This window comes from Chionomys nivalis, chromosome 7 (assembly GCF_950005125.1).
Source record: "Chionomys nivalis chromosome 7, mChiNiv1.1, whole genome shotgun sequence".
Lineage (NCBI taxonomy): Eukaryota > Metazoa > Chordata > Mammalia > Rodentia > Cricetidae > Chionomys > Chionomys nivalis.
Window position 1 is genome coordinate 44,183,582 of NC_080092.1, and position 17,782 is coordinate 44,201,363.

General features: G+C 38.3%; 1 protein-coding gene across 23 annotated transcripts in view; it reads right to left on the minus strand.

Moving 5' to 3' along the window:
• The window catches only part of Ncor1 (nuclear receptor corepressor 1), a 157,509-nt gene that overhangs the window by 53,560 nt on the left and 86,167 nt on the right, over window positions 1-17,782 (minus strand). For 17 of the 23 annotated variants that reach the window (XM_057775703.1, XM_057775702.1, XM_057775717.1 and 14 more), the window contains 5 exons: window positions 15,097-15,236; window positions 13,040-13,166; window positions 7,991-8,543; window positions 4,110-4,239; window positions 90-285 (listed from right to left, as the gene is read on the minus strand). In XM_057775703.1, coding sequence (XP_057631686.1) covers window positions 90-285; window positions 4,110-4,239; window positions 7,991-8,543; window positions 13,040-13,166; window positions 15,097-15,236 — 1,146 coding nt within the window. The remainder of the gene's footprint in view (window positions 1-89; window positions 286-4,109; window positions 4,240-7,990; window positions 8,544-13,039; window positions 13,167-15,096; window positions 15,237-17,782) is intronic. The other 6 variants (XM_057775724.1, XM_057775721.1, XM_057775714.1 and 3 more) reach the window with 3 other exon arrangements.

Here is a 17,782-nt window from a genome sequence, read left to right on the forward strand (position 1 = left end):
ATAAACTGATTAAAACACAGATCACCAAGGACACACACTATCTTGGGGTTCAGCTTGACTCCCTTTGAAGTGATGGTCCATCTACCTACCTTCCCATTCCCTGTTTGGACTCTTAGAAGTACCACATGGACTTGTAGAGCTTCTACATTCCAAGTCTATCTGTTCTTGCCTCTGACGCTGTTCCTCCAGCAGTGCTGACTCATGCATGGCCTTAATGTGACGCTGGTAAAGAGCATAGCCACTCACGGGGGTTCCAATTGGTATATTACATGGGGTGCAAGAAACCTACAAGGAGACAAAAAAAAAAAATCAAACTGAAATGTGCCAATGGCCACTGTAGCAATAATTACCAACTGTTAAAAGTAATACATATTCCTGAAATGCTAAGGACTGAACTAATTTGACTACTCTTCAGAACAAATTCTAGGTAGGTATTAAAGAACTGATCACAGCAGAAATAAAAGCTGGAACACAAAATAAATCAAACCCAGAAACTAAAGATCATTTGTCTAATTCAAATGCTTGTGATCAATTTGGCTCTCAGTCTCATTCCACATCTCTTACCAGACAACCACATTCATTTCTATAAATTTACATGTCCTATGTGGCAATGACTCAGAAACTTCTCTTTCTACAAGTTCCACACTCATAAGAACTATCTACCGTTGAGTCCTCTTTAACAGCTCAAAGAAACTTTCTACTAAACAACCTACCTCAGCAAGAAACGCAGCTTATCCATGTCCCTCAACCTCCCCTTCCCCAAACTGACTCATCCAGACAGTCGGTAACAAGGGGAACCCACCTTGATTTGCTTTCCATTCAGTAGTGGTCATTTCTTTCATCCTAAACAGCATTTGTTTCACGCTGTAACTACAGTTTTTTTTGCTTTGTTTTGTTTTTAAGTTTTTTGAGATAGGGTTTCTCTGTAGCTTTGGTGCCTATCCTGGAACTAGCTCTTGTAGACCAGGCTGGCCTCAAATTCACAAAGATCCACCTGTCTCTGCCTCCCGAGTGCTGAGATTAAAGGCATGCGCCACCACTGCCCAGCTGTAACTACAGTTTTTGTTTTGTTTTTGAGACAAGGCAGCCCTGGCTGGCTAGGCACTCACTATATGGCCCAGGCTGACCCTAAATTCATAGCAATCCTGTGTCAACCCTCTTGAACATTGGGATTATAGGTGTGCACAACCCACTCTGCTTGCAACTATGTTTTTCTTATTTATGATTAAATACTTCATAAAAAAAACAAATAGCCAGGGGCTGGAGAGATGGCTCAGAGGTTAAGAGCACTGGCTGCTCTTCCAGAGGTCCTGAGTTCAATTCCCAGCAACCATATGGTGGCTCACAACCATCCATAATGAGACCTGGTACCTTCCTCTGGCCTACAGGCATACACTCAGATAGAATATTGTATACACAGTAATTTGAATTAGACAAATGATCTTTAAAAAAAAAAAACCAAATAGCCATAGAGGCCCTAGAGATCTAACATATATTAGAGACTATATGCTCTAAACACTAGTATAGGTTTTACATGGCCTTAGGTGGGTCTTACAACACATGTAGGACTTTTCTGTCCTTTTCTATTTTACATGTGAATCTGGCTTTTCCTTCTTGTGGCACAACACCACACCAAACTGTTTCACTCCAACAGAAATGTTAAATCCTTTGTAGAGTCTGAAATTTCTACCTAAGAGGCTACTGTTCCTCTAAGACACTCATAATCCTTGGGAAAATACAATAAATGAAGGCAGCCATGGACAAACTAATACTGTGTTAATTCCATCTCTGTAAGGCACTGTGGTATAATAAAGTCTGTCTGTTCTTGGCCCACACTTTATATTCTTGGACTGTGCAGAACTAACTAAGTCTTTTATGCCAGACAGTGGTATACTCTCGTAAACCTTTGTATTCGGGAGACTAAAGAAGGAGGATTAGAGTAAATTCAACTACCTGGGCTACAGAGTTGAGTTCCTGGACAGTCTGGACTGTCCACAGGACTCTGTCTCAAATCAGAGTGTGTCTAAGGGCTGAGATGTGATTTAGTCAGTACAATACTTGTCCCCAGCACTGCATGAACTCAGCATGTTGGTGCACAGAGGCATATGGAAGAGAAGATCAAGGTTATCCTTGGCTACAGAGTGAACTCAGGGTTAGCTTGGGATATACCTCAAGAAAAGTATAAATTAAAAAATATAAAAAATATTTTTATGTCAGTGAGATTACTACTGGCTGGTGGCCAAGAAGATTAAGGGATTTTGAGCTGAACTCAGCCCAGCCAAGAGTACCTCTAACCTCTGGATGGAAAAGAGATGTTGGAGGGTCATGCACTCATCACTAGAGACCAATGATTTAATCAATCATGCCTATATCATATGAAATCTCCCTCCATAACCAAACAAACTCCTAAATGGCAGGGGTCAGAGAGCTTAACTTGGTGAAAACATAGAGGTGCTGGTAGGGTTGTATGACCCAGAGGAAAAAAAAAATTCAACCTGCTTTCCCACACATCTTGCTGTATACATCTCTTCAATCTGGGAGTGTCTTAAGTTGTATCCTTAGTGACAGAGCAGTAAGAGTAAGGAAACTGTTTTCTTAGGTTCTATGAGACAGAGAGATCATGAACCTCTGATTTGCAGCCTCAGTTGCACAGAAGTGTGAATGACCTGGAATCCAATAATTACATGAATAGTGTATGAAATAAGGAAAATTAGACCTTGTAATTGTGTCTCTCAATAATTCAGACTTGGTGTGGGGCAAAATCCCACACATCTGGTATGAGGATTGTAGCAAAAAAAAAAAAAAATCCTTAGTATCTAATGGAGGCAAATTCATAGAAATAGAAAAGAGAATAGTAACGGTTATGTAGTTGGAGTTGTTGAGGCAAAGGAGTGTTGTTTAATTAGTTCTGAGAATAACTGACTGTTGAATGCCTGGTTCTAAATGAGGTTTGTGGTACCTCTTCCAAGGCCCAGGAACAATATAGATGAAAAAAAATGGAAAGACTCTAAGAGCTGAGAGTAAGAAGTGGTGTGAAATGATGAACTCTGGATATGTGTCATGGCCACTTCACTCATGATTTCGCTACAACTATGGTTATCTGAACAAACTTGTGGGCCTGTCAAAACCTCATCACTGATGAGGTATGGGTTTATGAGGCCCCATTTTCCTGAGAGTACTGGCAGTTAATGGTTGCTAGATGGGCTAGGCGGTGGTAGTGCACGCCTTTAATCCAAGCACTCAGGAGGCAGAAGCAGGTGGATCTCTGAGTTCATGGCCAGCCAGGTCTACAAGAGCTAGTTCCAGGACAGGTTCTAAAGCTACAGAGAAACCCTGTCTCAAAAAAAAAAAAAAAAAAAAAAAAAAAAAGTTGCTAGATGGGTATCATCTTTGTCAACAGCAGACATTGATACATTGATAAGTTACCCATGCTCTAGTAAGTAACCTCCCCACCCATGGTCATACAAAACAACTCTTATTAGACTGAGTAAGACCCCACATATGCCGACTTAATGGAAAGAGAAGGGTTTCAGTGGAAGAGAGTAGGAAGGGGACTTAATGGAAAGAAGGGTTTCAGTAGAAAAGAGAATGGGAAGAAGCAGGGTAATAAAGGGTAAACATGGCCAGAATTCATTGTATACATGTAATAAATTGTGAAAAACAAAAACAAAAAATAGATGGTCCTCCTCAAGGAAAGCACATCAACTGGCTGTCCAGTGCCAAATGGTCAGCCCTGATAACACACATACAAGTAACATTATATGGACCTCACAGGTTCTATTTAGGTATTCTACACATACATACAAATATACAAATGTGTGTGTGTGTGCGCGCACATGCAATTACAATGAATGAAAAAAAGAGGCCATGAATTTGAAGGAGAGTAGGGAGGAGTAAATGGAAAGGCTTAGAGGGAGGAAGGAAAAACTTGTTGTAATTAAGTTACAATTTCAAAAATAAGCCAAAAATTTTACTAAAATAGTTAATTCAAATTAGATTACTTTTTTTTAACCACAAAATTCTAAAAAGTCAAAGAGTTAAGTAAAAGAATAAATATGCCCATGAAGGTCTCTGTGTTTCGACTTTCCTTGTGTAGCGATGACACTTACCATTGGCGGGATGACAGCAGCTCGATGCTGAAGCTGTGGCAGATCCAGTGGACTGGGTTTAATAGGGGATGAAACTAGTATAGATCCAGTTGGATTTAACAACGAAGGCTTTGCATCCATAGGAAACACTCTATAGTTGGTGGTTTCAAATAAAGATAAAAGAAGTTATTTTTATTTATGACTTCAAATGTAAAATCACAATTCATTTGTGTGTGTGTGTGTGTGTGTGTGTGTGTGTGAGAGAGAGAGAGAGAGAGAGAGAGAGAGAGAGAGAGAGAGAGAGAGAGAGAGAGAAATTAGTCTTAATAAGGTGGGCTGAGGGTACAGTTCAATAGCAGAATACTTGCCTAGTATGAGCAAGGTCTTAGGTTAAAATCTTAATACAACAACTAATAAATATATAAACAGTAAAGGCGGAAAAGGGTATTATAGTGTTAATTTTCCAGATAAAGAAATCTAACATTAACTGACAAGTTGATATTTATCTGATTTTAATTATCTACATTTAATCAACAAAAACAACATCAACAAACCCCATAAAAATGTTTAATCCCAGAGGTGGGCAGATCTCTGTGTTCGAGGCCAGCCTGGTCTACAAGAGCTAGTTCCAGGACAGGCTCCAAAGCTACAGAGAAACCCTGTCTCAATAAATAAATAAATAAATAAAATAAAAACAACAGCAAAAAAGTTTAGTATCAATTTACTAATATACAGGCATATGCTAAAAACTAATCCCTTGAACCACCAAGTCTGACAACTCCCAGGACATACACGGTAAAATGAGAGAACCAATTCTCACGAGTTGTCCTCTGAGCTACACATGTGCACGGTGTTATACGTGAGTACTATATAAACACACATACACACACACATGCATGGTGCTATGCATGAATGCTATACCACACACACACAGAGTAACTGAATTTTATTTTTAAACTAGTTCCCAGGGCTGGAGAGATGGCGCAGACATTGAAGGCGAGGCTCACAATGGAAAAACAAAACAAAACAAAAACTAGTTCCCTATTATAGCATGTTTTCCTGGGATCTCAGAGAAGAAGCAACACTCATTTAATACTTGAGAATTTTACCCAATATTCCAAATTTCAGGCTTCTTATACAAAAATATAAGGAAATGAAAATGGAGAGCCATCATTCCCACACAGCAGAAACATGCAGTCATATGACCCTCTGCTCCCAGCCATTTCACATAACACCTACTTCACCTGCCTCTAATGTCTACACATGAGTTTAAGATGTCCAATACATGAACTTGATATATTTTACAAACATACATATAATAAAATGGTGTTGTATTTTATAGCCTCGGTTATATTTCTCAATGCTAAAATGGTCACTGGATAAAGATAAACATTTTTTAATGTGTGGACTGGTAAGAAAATAAAAATGTATAAAGAAAAACAATTTATTAATTGTATTTTTAAAAGATGGTATTAAAGATAACAAAACTGGAAATATAATTTTTAACATCTTAGAAGTTTTATAGGTTTTAGGATTTCATTCAGAATTCACCATGTTTTTACAATGATTTTGGTTTTACTAGAAAGTTTATTTTTTTTGGAGGTGGTCATTTTGGGGATCAATCTAAGGACATCACGGTCTGCCACTGAGCACAACCTGCGGAGCACACAGAGGGAAGACTATCCCAGCTGTGCCTAAACAAGCTCACTTACGAAGATCACTGTCATCCTGATTTTTAGTTACCGAACCAAGCAGCACACAATATATAATAATTCCAATTTCAGATTTAAAAAAAAAAAAAAAAAAAAAAGCCTTTTTAAAAAGCCAATACTGGCCAGGCGGTGGTGGCGCATGCCTTTAATCCCAGCACTCAGGAGGCAGATGCCAGCGATCTCTGTGAGTTCAAGGCTAGCCTGGTCTACGAGAGCTAGTTCCAGGACAGGCTCTATCTAAAGCTACAGAGAAACCCTGTCTCAAAAAAACAAAAAAAGAAAAAGAAGAAAAAAAAAAGCCTTTTAAAAATGCAATACTGGCCAGGCGGTGGTGGCACATGCCTTTAATCCCAGCATCAGTAGGCAGAGGCAGGAGGATCTCTGTGAGTTCGAGGCCAGCCTGTTCTATAAGAGCTAGGTCCAGGACAGGCTCCAAAACTACAGAGAAACCCTGTCTCGAAAAACCAAAAAAAAAAAAAGGGGGGGGGGCAATACTGCTTTAATCCGTATATATTACTCTAGTTAAAGACTGGGGCTGGGCCTCAAGATGATTCCAAGGGTAAAGATGCTTGCGACCAAACTAGACAACCTGAATTCAATCCCTATAATTTGTTCTTACCTCCACATGGGACATGGATACACACACACATTAAAAAAGAAAAAGTAAATTGTTCTAATAAAAAAGAAAGAAAAAATAAAAAAAGTAGGGACACTTACTATAAATTCTACACTATTAGAGAAGAAAGAGGACTGATCTAGATGACTGCATTTTCTGGCAAATGGATGGTTAGACAAAAAACCTGTGTTACTTAAATGTTTACTAGTGACAATTCGAGCCCTTGGACTCTCTTGAGGACCCCAGTCTAGAGCACTAAATGTCAGCACGTACAGTGATACCGAGACATACGATGCAGAAAGCGGAGCTCTGTGGAAATCTGGCTCCGCATGAGAAGCTCTTCATCTTCGGCTTACTAAAAAGTGGCTTTAAAGAGAGAGGAAGTACTCGAATTTCTGACTATGTTTTAGTCTTAATTCACTTTTGGAATCTGCAACAATCCAACATGTCTGCTTATAGGTGTTTATATATCTTTTGAGGAAAAGGGAACATCCAGGTATTAAAATTATTAAATTACTATGATTTTCTGTAAAATATCTCTACGTCTGATACTTACTATGCATTTTTATAATTAATTTGCCTTTAGTGACTAAAAATACTTAACTTTTCTTTGTAGACTAGTGTGATGACTCAGCAAGGCCCTTGTCACTAAGCCTAACCAAAGAGCTCAGTACCTGGAAGCCGATGGTGGACAAAACCCACTACCATAAGTTATCTTCTGACCATGATGGCACACACGCTTCCTTCCTCCCAAAAATCTAAATAATCAATTTGTATTATATCTGATATTTTATATCACAAATATGACTAATTTCAAATTATAACCAATATCAAAAATTGTCAATATAATTTCTGCCAACTTGTACTAAGTTATGGTCTTTAAAACGTCAGGGGCTAGATACAGCTCAGTGAGAGTGCTGATAGTACATGGGCAATGTCCTAGCTTTGATCCCCAGCAACACACAAAAATGAAAGAAAAGAAAAAAGAAACTCTTCACAGGCATGTCTCTAATGCTTGCAGTAGGAAACAGAAGAAGGAATACCACAAATGCAAGGCCAGCCAGGGTTACCTAGCGAGTTCAGGCTCAATGTGACCTCATAACAAAAGCCTGTCCCCAAACCCCAAAACAGCAATAATAAATAAAAAATTTCAACAATGGCATATCTCCTTATAGCATTTCTTTTATTCTATAACGCTGGGCTAAACAAACCAACTTAGATAAACCCAAAGGTAAAGTCAAGGCCCTCCTTCCATTGTCTTCACCACCTACCACTGCTGCCAACCTCAAGCACCACAGTGTGACCATGGTTTCAGTCACAACTCTGTGGGCTGAAAACCACTCCCTCCCTCTGCTATCCCAGAATAATGTAACAATGCAGATACAGAAGGTATTTATCATTGCACTATTAAAAAAAAAAAAAACATACAAACACACACACACACACACACATGCACACTGTTCAATCTTAAAACCATGGATTGCGAGGAATTAGTCATTATCTGTACAGGAGCCATCTCTGTGGCCATATCTGTGGCGGTTAGAAAGCAGAGATGAAACAAGGTCCAGTCTCACCTCTGCCTCTCAGGCTCCCCATCCACATCCTCATCGGCACTGCATGTGGCACTGGAGTCGTTGTCTGACTGTGGCTCAGGTCTCTGGATATTCATCTGCTCAGCCACCACCACGTCTTCATCTCTAGCCTCTGTCTTCTCACTGGCGCTCTCCAAGTCTCTTTCTTTGGCATCTCCTTCACCTTGAGACGCAGTGTTTTCTGACACCCGCATTTCTGCGTCCACAGAGTCGACTTTGGGAGCAGCTGGCGGATCAAGAACAGAACTGGCTTCAGTACCGCACTCCTCACGGTCTACATCCATTGGCTCTGCTGTCTCCACACTGGCACTGTCAGTCGCCTGGGCCTCCACGCTATCACTTTCAGCTGGTTTTGTGCTTGGAACTGCTGAAGAGGGAGATGCACAGGGTGCAGGGTCAGTGGTGGCCTCAAGCTCAGCCACAGGTTCGGTGTTTCCTCGAGAAGCAGCATTTTCACTGCTGTCTTCACTGGGCTTGGCAGCTTCAACTGGTGAAGGAGAGGGAGCACTTTCTGTATCAGAACTATTTTCAGCACCTTAAAGATAATGATACAGCATAAACATCTGATAATAAACGGTTGCAGGTGGTGACAGAAACCATGCTTGTTTAGGATGAACTTGACTGGTGTGGTGACATCAGAGAAGTGAAAACAGCCCTAAAAGTGTAAAGTAAAAGATCAAACTGTCTTGACCTTCTGAAATTGAAAGTAAAAAAACTCTTTTAGATGTTAAAAAAAAGAGAGGTTTATTTTAAAGGCAAAGAAAAGATGGAATAACAAAACTAAACAAAAATAATCCATGAAAGACACATTCTGGCGAAAGATTTTTTTTTTTTAATGGTAAAAAGTTAACATAAGACAACACACAGAAATGTCTTTAGAAAAACAGGTTCACTATGAAGCCAGGAAGTCTGTCCAGGCTGAAGCTTTTGGTTTTGTCTGACACAAACTAGAGTAATCTGAGAAGAGCGAACCACAGTTGAGAATCGTAAGACTGGCCTGTAGGTATGCCTCTGAGGCATTTTCTCAATTGGGGACTGATAGGGGAGGTGTGCCATCCCAGGGCAGGTGGTCTTTGAGAGCAGAAGAAAGTTCGAAACATTTAACTTGAGCAAGCTTGTAAACGGCACTCCGCCAGGGCTTTTGCTTCAGTTTCTACTTCCAGATTTGTACCTTGGGTTCCTGCCTTTGCCTTCCGTCGGTGATAAAGTGTGATCTGAGTTGTAAGATGAAGTGAAAAAATAAACCCTTTTCTCCTTAAGTTGTTTTTGGTCATTGTGTTAATCACGGCAATAGAAACACTAACTAGGACAAAATTATATTGTTGGCTTGGGAAAATGAGTATTATATGACCATCTGTGAATAAACATTTTTTAACACAGAATAATTTTAAAACTGGAAAATTACTTTTTCCCTTATCCAAATACGTGCATGTGCAGAGTTGTTTGAGGTATGGAGACATAGCAATGAAAATAAAAATATTTTTTTCTTTTACTTTTATATGTATGTATGTTTTGCCTGTGTTTATGTGCATCAGATCCCTAGAACTGGAGTTAGCAGAGATGACTATGAGCTACCACGTGGGTTTTGGAACTAAACTTGGTTCTTCTATAACGATAAAGTGTTCTTAACCACTGAGCCATCTCTTGAACCCCACAAACTGCACATTCTCATGGAGCCTACATTCTAGTGTGAAATAGACAATGAATAATGAATATTGTAAATATACTACATGATAATAGATACAGTGACTATATAAACCAAATAAGTAGTGAGAGAGAGGACTATAAAAGGTAAAGAAATGTCCTGAAAAGGGACCTAAAAGAAGGAAAAAGTGGACTTTGGGCAGATCTGGGAAAATTCATGGACAATTTTCACAAAGTGTCAAGCTCAGAATGGGATTATTCTGCTCAGAAATAGCAGGCGAATGGTGTGATTGGAGAAGAGAACAGGCAAACGGAAATACAACCCACAGAAAGTGCAGAGGGACACAACAGTAAACTCATGCAGTCACATCAATCACCAAGAACGCTTTGAGCTCTTATTCTTGAGGTATAAGGAATAAGTTCGGTTGGATTTACATTTTACAAGGAAAAACCCAGCTTCTGGGTAGAAAACAAACAAAAAAACCAGAATGCAACCAAAAGAACCAAACAGGAAAATACCATAAAGAGACCAGCAATGGGAATAAGGAGACCTGACCTCATATTCAAACAGAGCAGGCACTATCTGTTGATGGACTGTATGGGGGGAAAGAAAATTTTAGTCAAGTAACTGACAGAGGTAAGGATGGTGAGAAAGAGCAGCCTAGTGCGGGACTATAGCATCAACCTGCTCTGGATATCAACATAGAAGTGGCTTTCAGGTACACAAGTGAAACTTAAAAGGTAGATGCATGAGCTAGAGTTCGGGCAAAGCTTAAAAAATGGAAGCAATTGCCAAAAGTCAGATAAAAATAATGAAAACCTACCAAAAAACGTGACTTGACCTTTAATTATGATTATATAGTGAGGAAAGTTATTAAGTTTCTTATCCTAAAAACATTAAAAGACTCCAATACATGCCTTTTTCAGGTATCTTCTTCCAAACTACAGAAAACTAGCTAAACAAACCATTCACAAAGCACCAGCTAAGCAAACCGTTCTTTTCTAAAACTAAGAAAATAAACGGGCAAGCCCTTAGTGACTCAGAACAAAAATCTAAGTCCAGATTTTAGTCAAATTTGGTTTTCCAGATTTAACTCTTCTCACCATTGATAAATATTTAGCTGGACATTTTAGGATAGCATAGACCGGTATTATCCTGTCTACAACCAGCTGTCTTTAATCTTCTACTCAGGAGAGCCTTGCCACATAATACAGTGAGTACATTAACGGAACCTCTTGAGGGTTAGCAGGAAACATGAGGTCATAGGTCATGTAAACTCCAGTAACTTTATCCTCTAGGACACCATGTAAAAGAAGCTGAGCTAAAAGGAAGCGAGAAGAGAGCTTGGAAATCTTTGGACAAATGTGTTTCTATTATAAGGAGACTACTATAGATAACACAGGCTGCCCATAGCATGAACATCAGATCAAACTCACACACTATCTTATTTTCATACTTCCGAGTGAAAGAAAAAAGCTTTCACAATAAAAGAAGGAGAGGGGGGAATAAAAACCAGAAAGTTTTGTTTTGGTCTTGGGCCTTTGCAGGGTGGAAATCTTCAGTCCTGCTCATGTATACAAATGTAAAAACGAGGCTAGGGCTGAACTGTGTTCCTTCCTCACATGTTCAATGTTGAACTTCTAACTGCACCTGAGATAAGGTAGACTACATCTGCTTTTCAGAAACAATTGAGGATAAATGAGGTCATAAGGGTGGGTTGTTGTTCAGAGAAAGCAATACAGGAATGCACAAGTAATGGATATGAGTAGACAAAATAAGGCAGAAGGTAGCAAGTCCACAAGACAGACGGAGCTTGCCTAGCACCTTGACTTTGAACTTCTAACCTCCAGAACTGTAAAAGCACATATCTGTAGTTTAAGCTACTCAATGTACACTGCTCTACTACAGTAACCCAGAAATTAATACAACTGTCCCCTTTCCACAGGGAGCACTGTTCAAGATCCCCAGAAGATTCCTGAAACTTCAAGTAGTACTATCTCCAGTATATACTGGTATTTTCCTAAACATTCACAGATATAACCATGTTTAATTTAAAAATTAGGGACAATAAAACGTTGATAATAAAATAGAATGATTACAAAACTACAGTTTAATAAAAGTTCTGTTGACGTGGTTTCTAATACTCAAGTTATGAAATGTAACATGTACTGTTATAACACGGTAACTGTAAATAACTGAAATTAGTAAGATTTTATTCACATTTGCAACAATGGGGAATAGCAGTTAATAGATACACAGCTTTGAAAATGAGAGTTCTCATTAGAAAGTGACTGATGTTTAAGAGACCTGGAAGAAATAAGAACACTCCAAGCTGTCCTGCACTATTCTCAGTCTTGACTCTCAGTCTGAGCTTGCTCCAGTACTCTCTTGTATTAACTGACCCATTTAAAGAATAAAACAAAACAAAACTGATGGAGAAAAAGTTGACTTACTGTAGCATATAGAGCTTCCTAAGTTTATATAAAATACAAGAGCTGACAAGGAAAATACCAACAACTCTATACACAGTTTAAACTCTAGTTAAAAACAAGTCAGGCAGTGGTAGTGCATGCCTTTAATTCCAGCATTCGGGAGGCAGAGACAGGTGAATCTCCATGAGTTCGAGACCAGCCTTGTCTACAAGAGTGAGTTTCAGGACAGGCTTCAAACTTACAGAGAAACCCTACTAGAAAAAAAACAAAAACAAAAACAAAACAAAACACCACCAACAAAACCAAAAAGGAAATAAAGTGGGCATATAGCAAATAATATTATAAGAATCCTCACAGCAGAAACACTCAATTTACAAAGGCAATTTACACAAAATGGTGAATGGCAATAAAAACTAAAATAAATGATTGGTGCCTTGGTTCCTCTAATAACTAGCAAACATCCAATTTCAGGAAGCTGGGTTTATCTACTTAAGCAACTGTCCCTTGGTTTCATAGATGGGTGTTATTTCTGCTCAGAAATCTAATGTAATCCAGACTTGAAACATAAAAAAGTATGATACATGAACCTTAAAATATGAAACAAATCAACCTCAAGGCATTAAAATGAAAGAAACAGTAACTTACAATAACAACAGAATAAGTAAATTTGGCAATGATACACACAGAGGCAAGCAAAGACTTAGCATCTGATGCAGGAGGGTCACTGTCAAATTCTTCTGGTTGAACCACCTGTACAGTCTTAAGTACACAGAGATAAATACTTGTTGATCAAATGAATAAATGTATTACTTTCAAACCTAGGTCATGAAAACAGTGAAACACTATTTTCTCAGTGATGCAATTACTATACAATCAAGGAATAAACTAAAATTTTGTATTTGATGTTTTGTATTCGTAACAGAAACCACAACACAATTTAATATTCTGAGATACCTTCACTATCTTCTGGATTTTCCTCTTCATTGGAGGCTTCAACATCTTCATCCTCCTGAGCAGAAACAGTAGAAGCAACACTTTCACATTGAGACACATCTCGTTCCTCACGAGGTTTTCGTGAAGCCTAAAGGTACGAAATAGTAATTCAATTATTATGAATTAAATAATCAAAAGGGAAAAAACCAAAACATTTCATTCCCAAAACATAGAATTCTATTAGATGCACACAATGGTCAGGAAGTCTGTGGGTGTGGCAAAAACCTGTGTTGGAGATGAAGGGAATATATGCCAACCCCCTCCCCCTCCAAAAAAAGGCCTTCTGGGCAATGGATGACTTTCATGAAACCTATCAAAAAGTTAGCACTGAATCACACTGACACCTGCATCTCAGCATTTGAAAGGCAGAGGCAGAAAGGTGTTCAAGTTCCAGGCCGACCTGGCCTATCCCATGAGACCTTGCTTCAAACCTTATATACTCCAGAAAGACTGATCTGAACCAAATTTTGGAAACTGTAAGTTTTATACCACCCCCAGATCAGACACTATTTTTTCCATTAAAAAAAAAAAGGACATATGCTCACTTTCTAATAAAAACAACACAAACATGACATGTATAAGGCAGAAAATTGGCGGTGGTGACACATGCCTTTAATCCCAGCACTCTGGAGGCAGAGGAAGGTGGATCTCTGTGAGTTCAAGGTCAGCATGGTCTACTAAAGCTAGTTCCAGGACAGGCTCCAAAGCTACAGAGAAACCCTGTCTCAAAGAACAAAACAAAACAAAACAAAAGGACAGAAAATTGTATTTGAAAACCTGAAATTTTATAATTCCTAAATAAGTAGACATTCTAAATATGCTGACTGGTACATTTCATTTTAGTCTTTTAGATAGTAGACACAGACTGAAATCTTTAAGTGTACACCTAAAGGTTTTGCATAGTTTCACACAGTTAAAAACATTCTACTATTGAAAACTGGAATGTATAAACTGAATATTCCCTGCTATAAATTGAAAACTATTTCTATTAATGATCTATAAAAATATTTTTTATTCATATGCAATTAAAATTCTTCTTTAAGCTAATTAAGCAAACTTTTTTTCTTTTGTTTTTCCCTGAGTAGCTCTGGCTGTCTGGAACTCGCACTGTAGACCAGGCTGGCCTCAAACTTAATAGATCTTTCTGCCTCTGATGCCTGAGTGTTAGGATTAAATGCATGTGCCACCACATAAGGCTTAAGTAATTTTTAATGTTTCATACTACTGATGGTACAATAAACATCAAAGCACTATACAATTGTACAGGCAGCAAATTATTCTTGGTATTACTATCCCATTTCTTTTACAGTACTGAGGGCAAAGTTATTTTGTTGGTAAAACAGAATGTTCTATCTTGCAAATTATATGTAATACAAAGAGGTGAAAAATATTAAAATTACACAATGTATTCTTGAGATAGTTTTTTTTTTTCCTTTGGTTTTTCAAGACAGGGTTTCTCTGTGGTTTTGGAGCCTGTCCTGGAACTAGCTCTTGTAGACCAGGCTGGCCTCAAACTCACAGAGATCCACCTGCCTCTGCCTCCCGAGTGCTGGGATTAAAGGCATGTGCTACCACCGCCCGGCTTGAGATAGTTTTTGACAAATATTAATAGGCAAACAATTGAAGTCTTTATGACTAAAATGATTAAATTGAGGGTTTTTTTTTGGGGGGGGTCTGTTTGTTTTGGTTTTTTGAGACAGTGTTTCTCTATAGCTTTGGAGCCTGCCCTGGAACTCACTCTGTAGACCAGGCTGACCTAAAACTCACAGAGATCAGCCAGTCTCTGCTTCCTAAGTGCTGGAATTAAAGTGCATGTGAGATCACCACCTGGCTTAAGGTTTTTCTTTTAACTTGTATTCAAATATATTATAAGAGACAAAGTGTGTACATGCATGTCCACACATATAAATATGGAAGCCAAAGGTCAGTTCTCTTTCTACCAAGAGGTTTCTGGGGATCAAACCATTTCTAAGTAAAAAAAGATAAGCAGAAGACTTAAGCACTATTAATCTACTCACTTTCTGTTTATGTTGCTGCAAGAGGTTGTCAAGATTGTGCCGCCTTTTATAGTTGAAATAGAAGTTTTTACATTGGGCTTCACTTTTAGTTCCCACCATTTTGGCAATAGCTGCCCAGTTACGACCATGTTCTACCAGGCCTGCAATTTAAAAAATATATCGAACATTAAGTGATCAGTAACCTGTTTAAACAAGTATTAGAAATATTAAAGCAACGTAAGTACTAAAGTGAAACCAACAGCCCTGAAAGTATGCTTTCAGATATTAAATATATTTCAATACTTGTTGAAATACTTACTACCATTAAACTCACCTATATTTCTATATATTTCCCCAAATTTAATACATGCTTGCTAGAGAGAAGCTAAACCTTGACCCTCACATAGATCCCATAGGGATAAGGATAAAACTGGACCTACAGTAATGGCTCAGATACTTACAAACTCAAATATAAGTTATTCATGTATATGAAACTTTTTAAGATTTATTTATTTTACATATATGTAGTGATCTGTCTGCATGTATGCCTATATGCCAGAAGAGGGTGTTAAATCTCATTACAGATGTTTGTGAGCCACCATGTGGTTGCTGGGAACTGACGGCAGGACCTCTGGAAGTGATCTTAACAACTAAGCCATCTCTCCAGCCCATCAAGTATATAAAACTTCTAAACAGAACTTGTTGTTAGTTAATGCACAAACACTTTTTAAAAGATTTACCATTAATAGGTCTAGTCAAAGAGTTCAGGTGTAAAGCATTTGCCTAGCACCCATGTGGCCCTGGTTCACCTCCAAAACAAATAAAACACCAGTTTAGTATTTCTCGGCACACTAAATATATGCAAGCACACATACATATGCTTAAAGAATACACATATGTAACTTAATACATAAATTTATATAGGAAGCTATATAAAATTAGATACATAGTGAATAGAGATAAACATCGGTTTTGAAGATTAATATAAATAGTTCCCTTTAAGCCGGGCAGTGGTGGTGTACACCTTTAATCCCAGCACTCGGGAGGCAGAGGCAGAGGCAGGTGGATCTCTGTGAGTTCGAGGCCAGCCTGATCTACAAGAGCTAGTTCTACGACAGGCTCCAAACCTACAGAGAAACCCTGTCTCAAAAAAATCAAAAACAACAACAAAAACAAGCAAACAAACAAAAAGCTCCCTTTATAATGAAAATTGGAAGATCTGCCAGGTATGGTGGCATATACCTGTAATTCCAATATTTGGAAAGCTGATGCAGAAGGACCAGAAGTTCAAGGCCTAGCTTGAGACTAGACTATATATGTTGCTTCAAAAATAAAAAACCAAACACACATAAAAAAGAAAACTAGGAGCTGGGACAATAACTGCATCAGAAGTATTTGCAGCACAAGCAAAAGAGCTGCACCTACACATATGTACATATACAACTGAACTCACACATGTCACATGCATCTACACATCCATGAACAAGTGTTCATGTACAATAACATTCACATGAGTGCACACACATACACATGCATGCTCACACACAAACACATAAACACAAACACTGAGGAAAAGGAAAACTAAAAGATCATTAGGGTCACTAGGAAGACTTGCCTAGAAGGAGTTGAAGAAAGGTGGTGACTAAGTATCTTAGAACAATCTGCCTGGAAAAGGTCACTCTACAAGTCAGCTACTATGCCCATACTTAACTGGGACACTGATAATGGGGTGAGAGGAAAGTGCAAATCTCTCTAATAATTTTATAAACTTAGCATCTGCCACTCACGGTAAATAAATTTCAGATAAAAATATTTTAAAACAAGCATTTTAAAACTTTGCTTGTATATTATTTTTTAAGATGTAACATTCAACTGGGCATGGTAGATCATGCCTTTAATTCCAGCACTTGGGAGGCAGAGACAGGGAGATCTCTGTGAGTTTGAGGCCAGCAAGGACTACAAAGCCAGCTCCAGAACAACCAGGAGAAACCCTGGGGGGTGAGGAGATAACATTCATTATTTGCTAAATAGTAAGTAAATTAATATCAAACAAGTCAACAAATGGCCAAGCTACATATACTAATTTCTTTTGATGATTACAAGGTAAGTTGTGTTGATTATCTTTTTGTAAATTACTGTTTATCCTGTATGAAATTTTTTCAGATTTTCCTGCACTAGTAACCAATGATGGGAAACAAAGTATATAAAGTTCTGTGGAGCAATGAAGACCACCCAGCTATTAAAGTAGCAGGTACAGCACTCAAATTATTGTCTCCTTGACCTTTCTAATGGCACATTTGTAATCTTTGCCATTTTATAATTTATAAATAATATAATATTTATAATTCATAAATGAAGTTTATAAACTTTACAATTACCTCTGACTCAATTTCATGGTGTAATATAATCTAAAGCATTAACTAGGTCTAGGCAGAAGGGTCAGTTTGTAAAGTATTTCTGAAGGGGCCTAATGACCTGAGTTTGAACCTCAGAACCCACACAAAGCAAGATGCAGTGACACATACCCCATAAGGCAGGCCTCCTGTGTGAGTGATGGAGGCAGAAAGAGAAATGGCTGAAAGCTTATCAGCACAGTGCAGCAAAAACATAGCAAAGAGACTCTGCCTCTAAATAAAATGGAAGCATGGGATTCCTCTGAACTCCACATGGGCTTCACTGTATGTATCATGCATACACACTGTAAGTT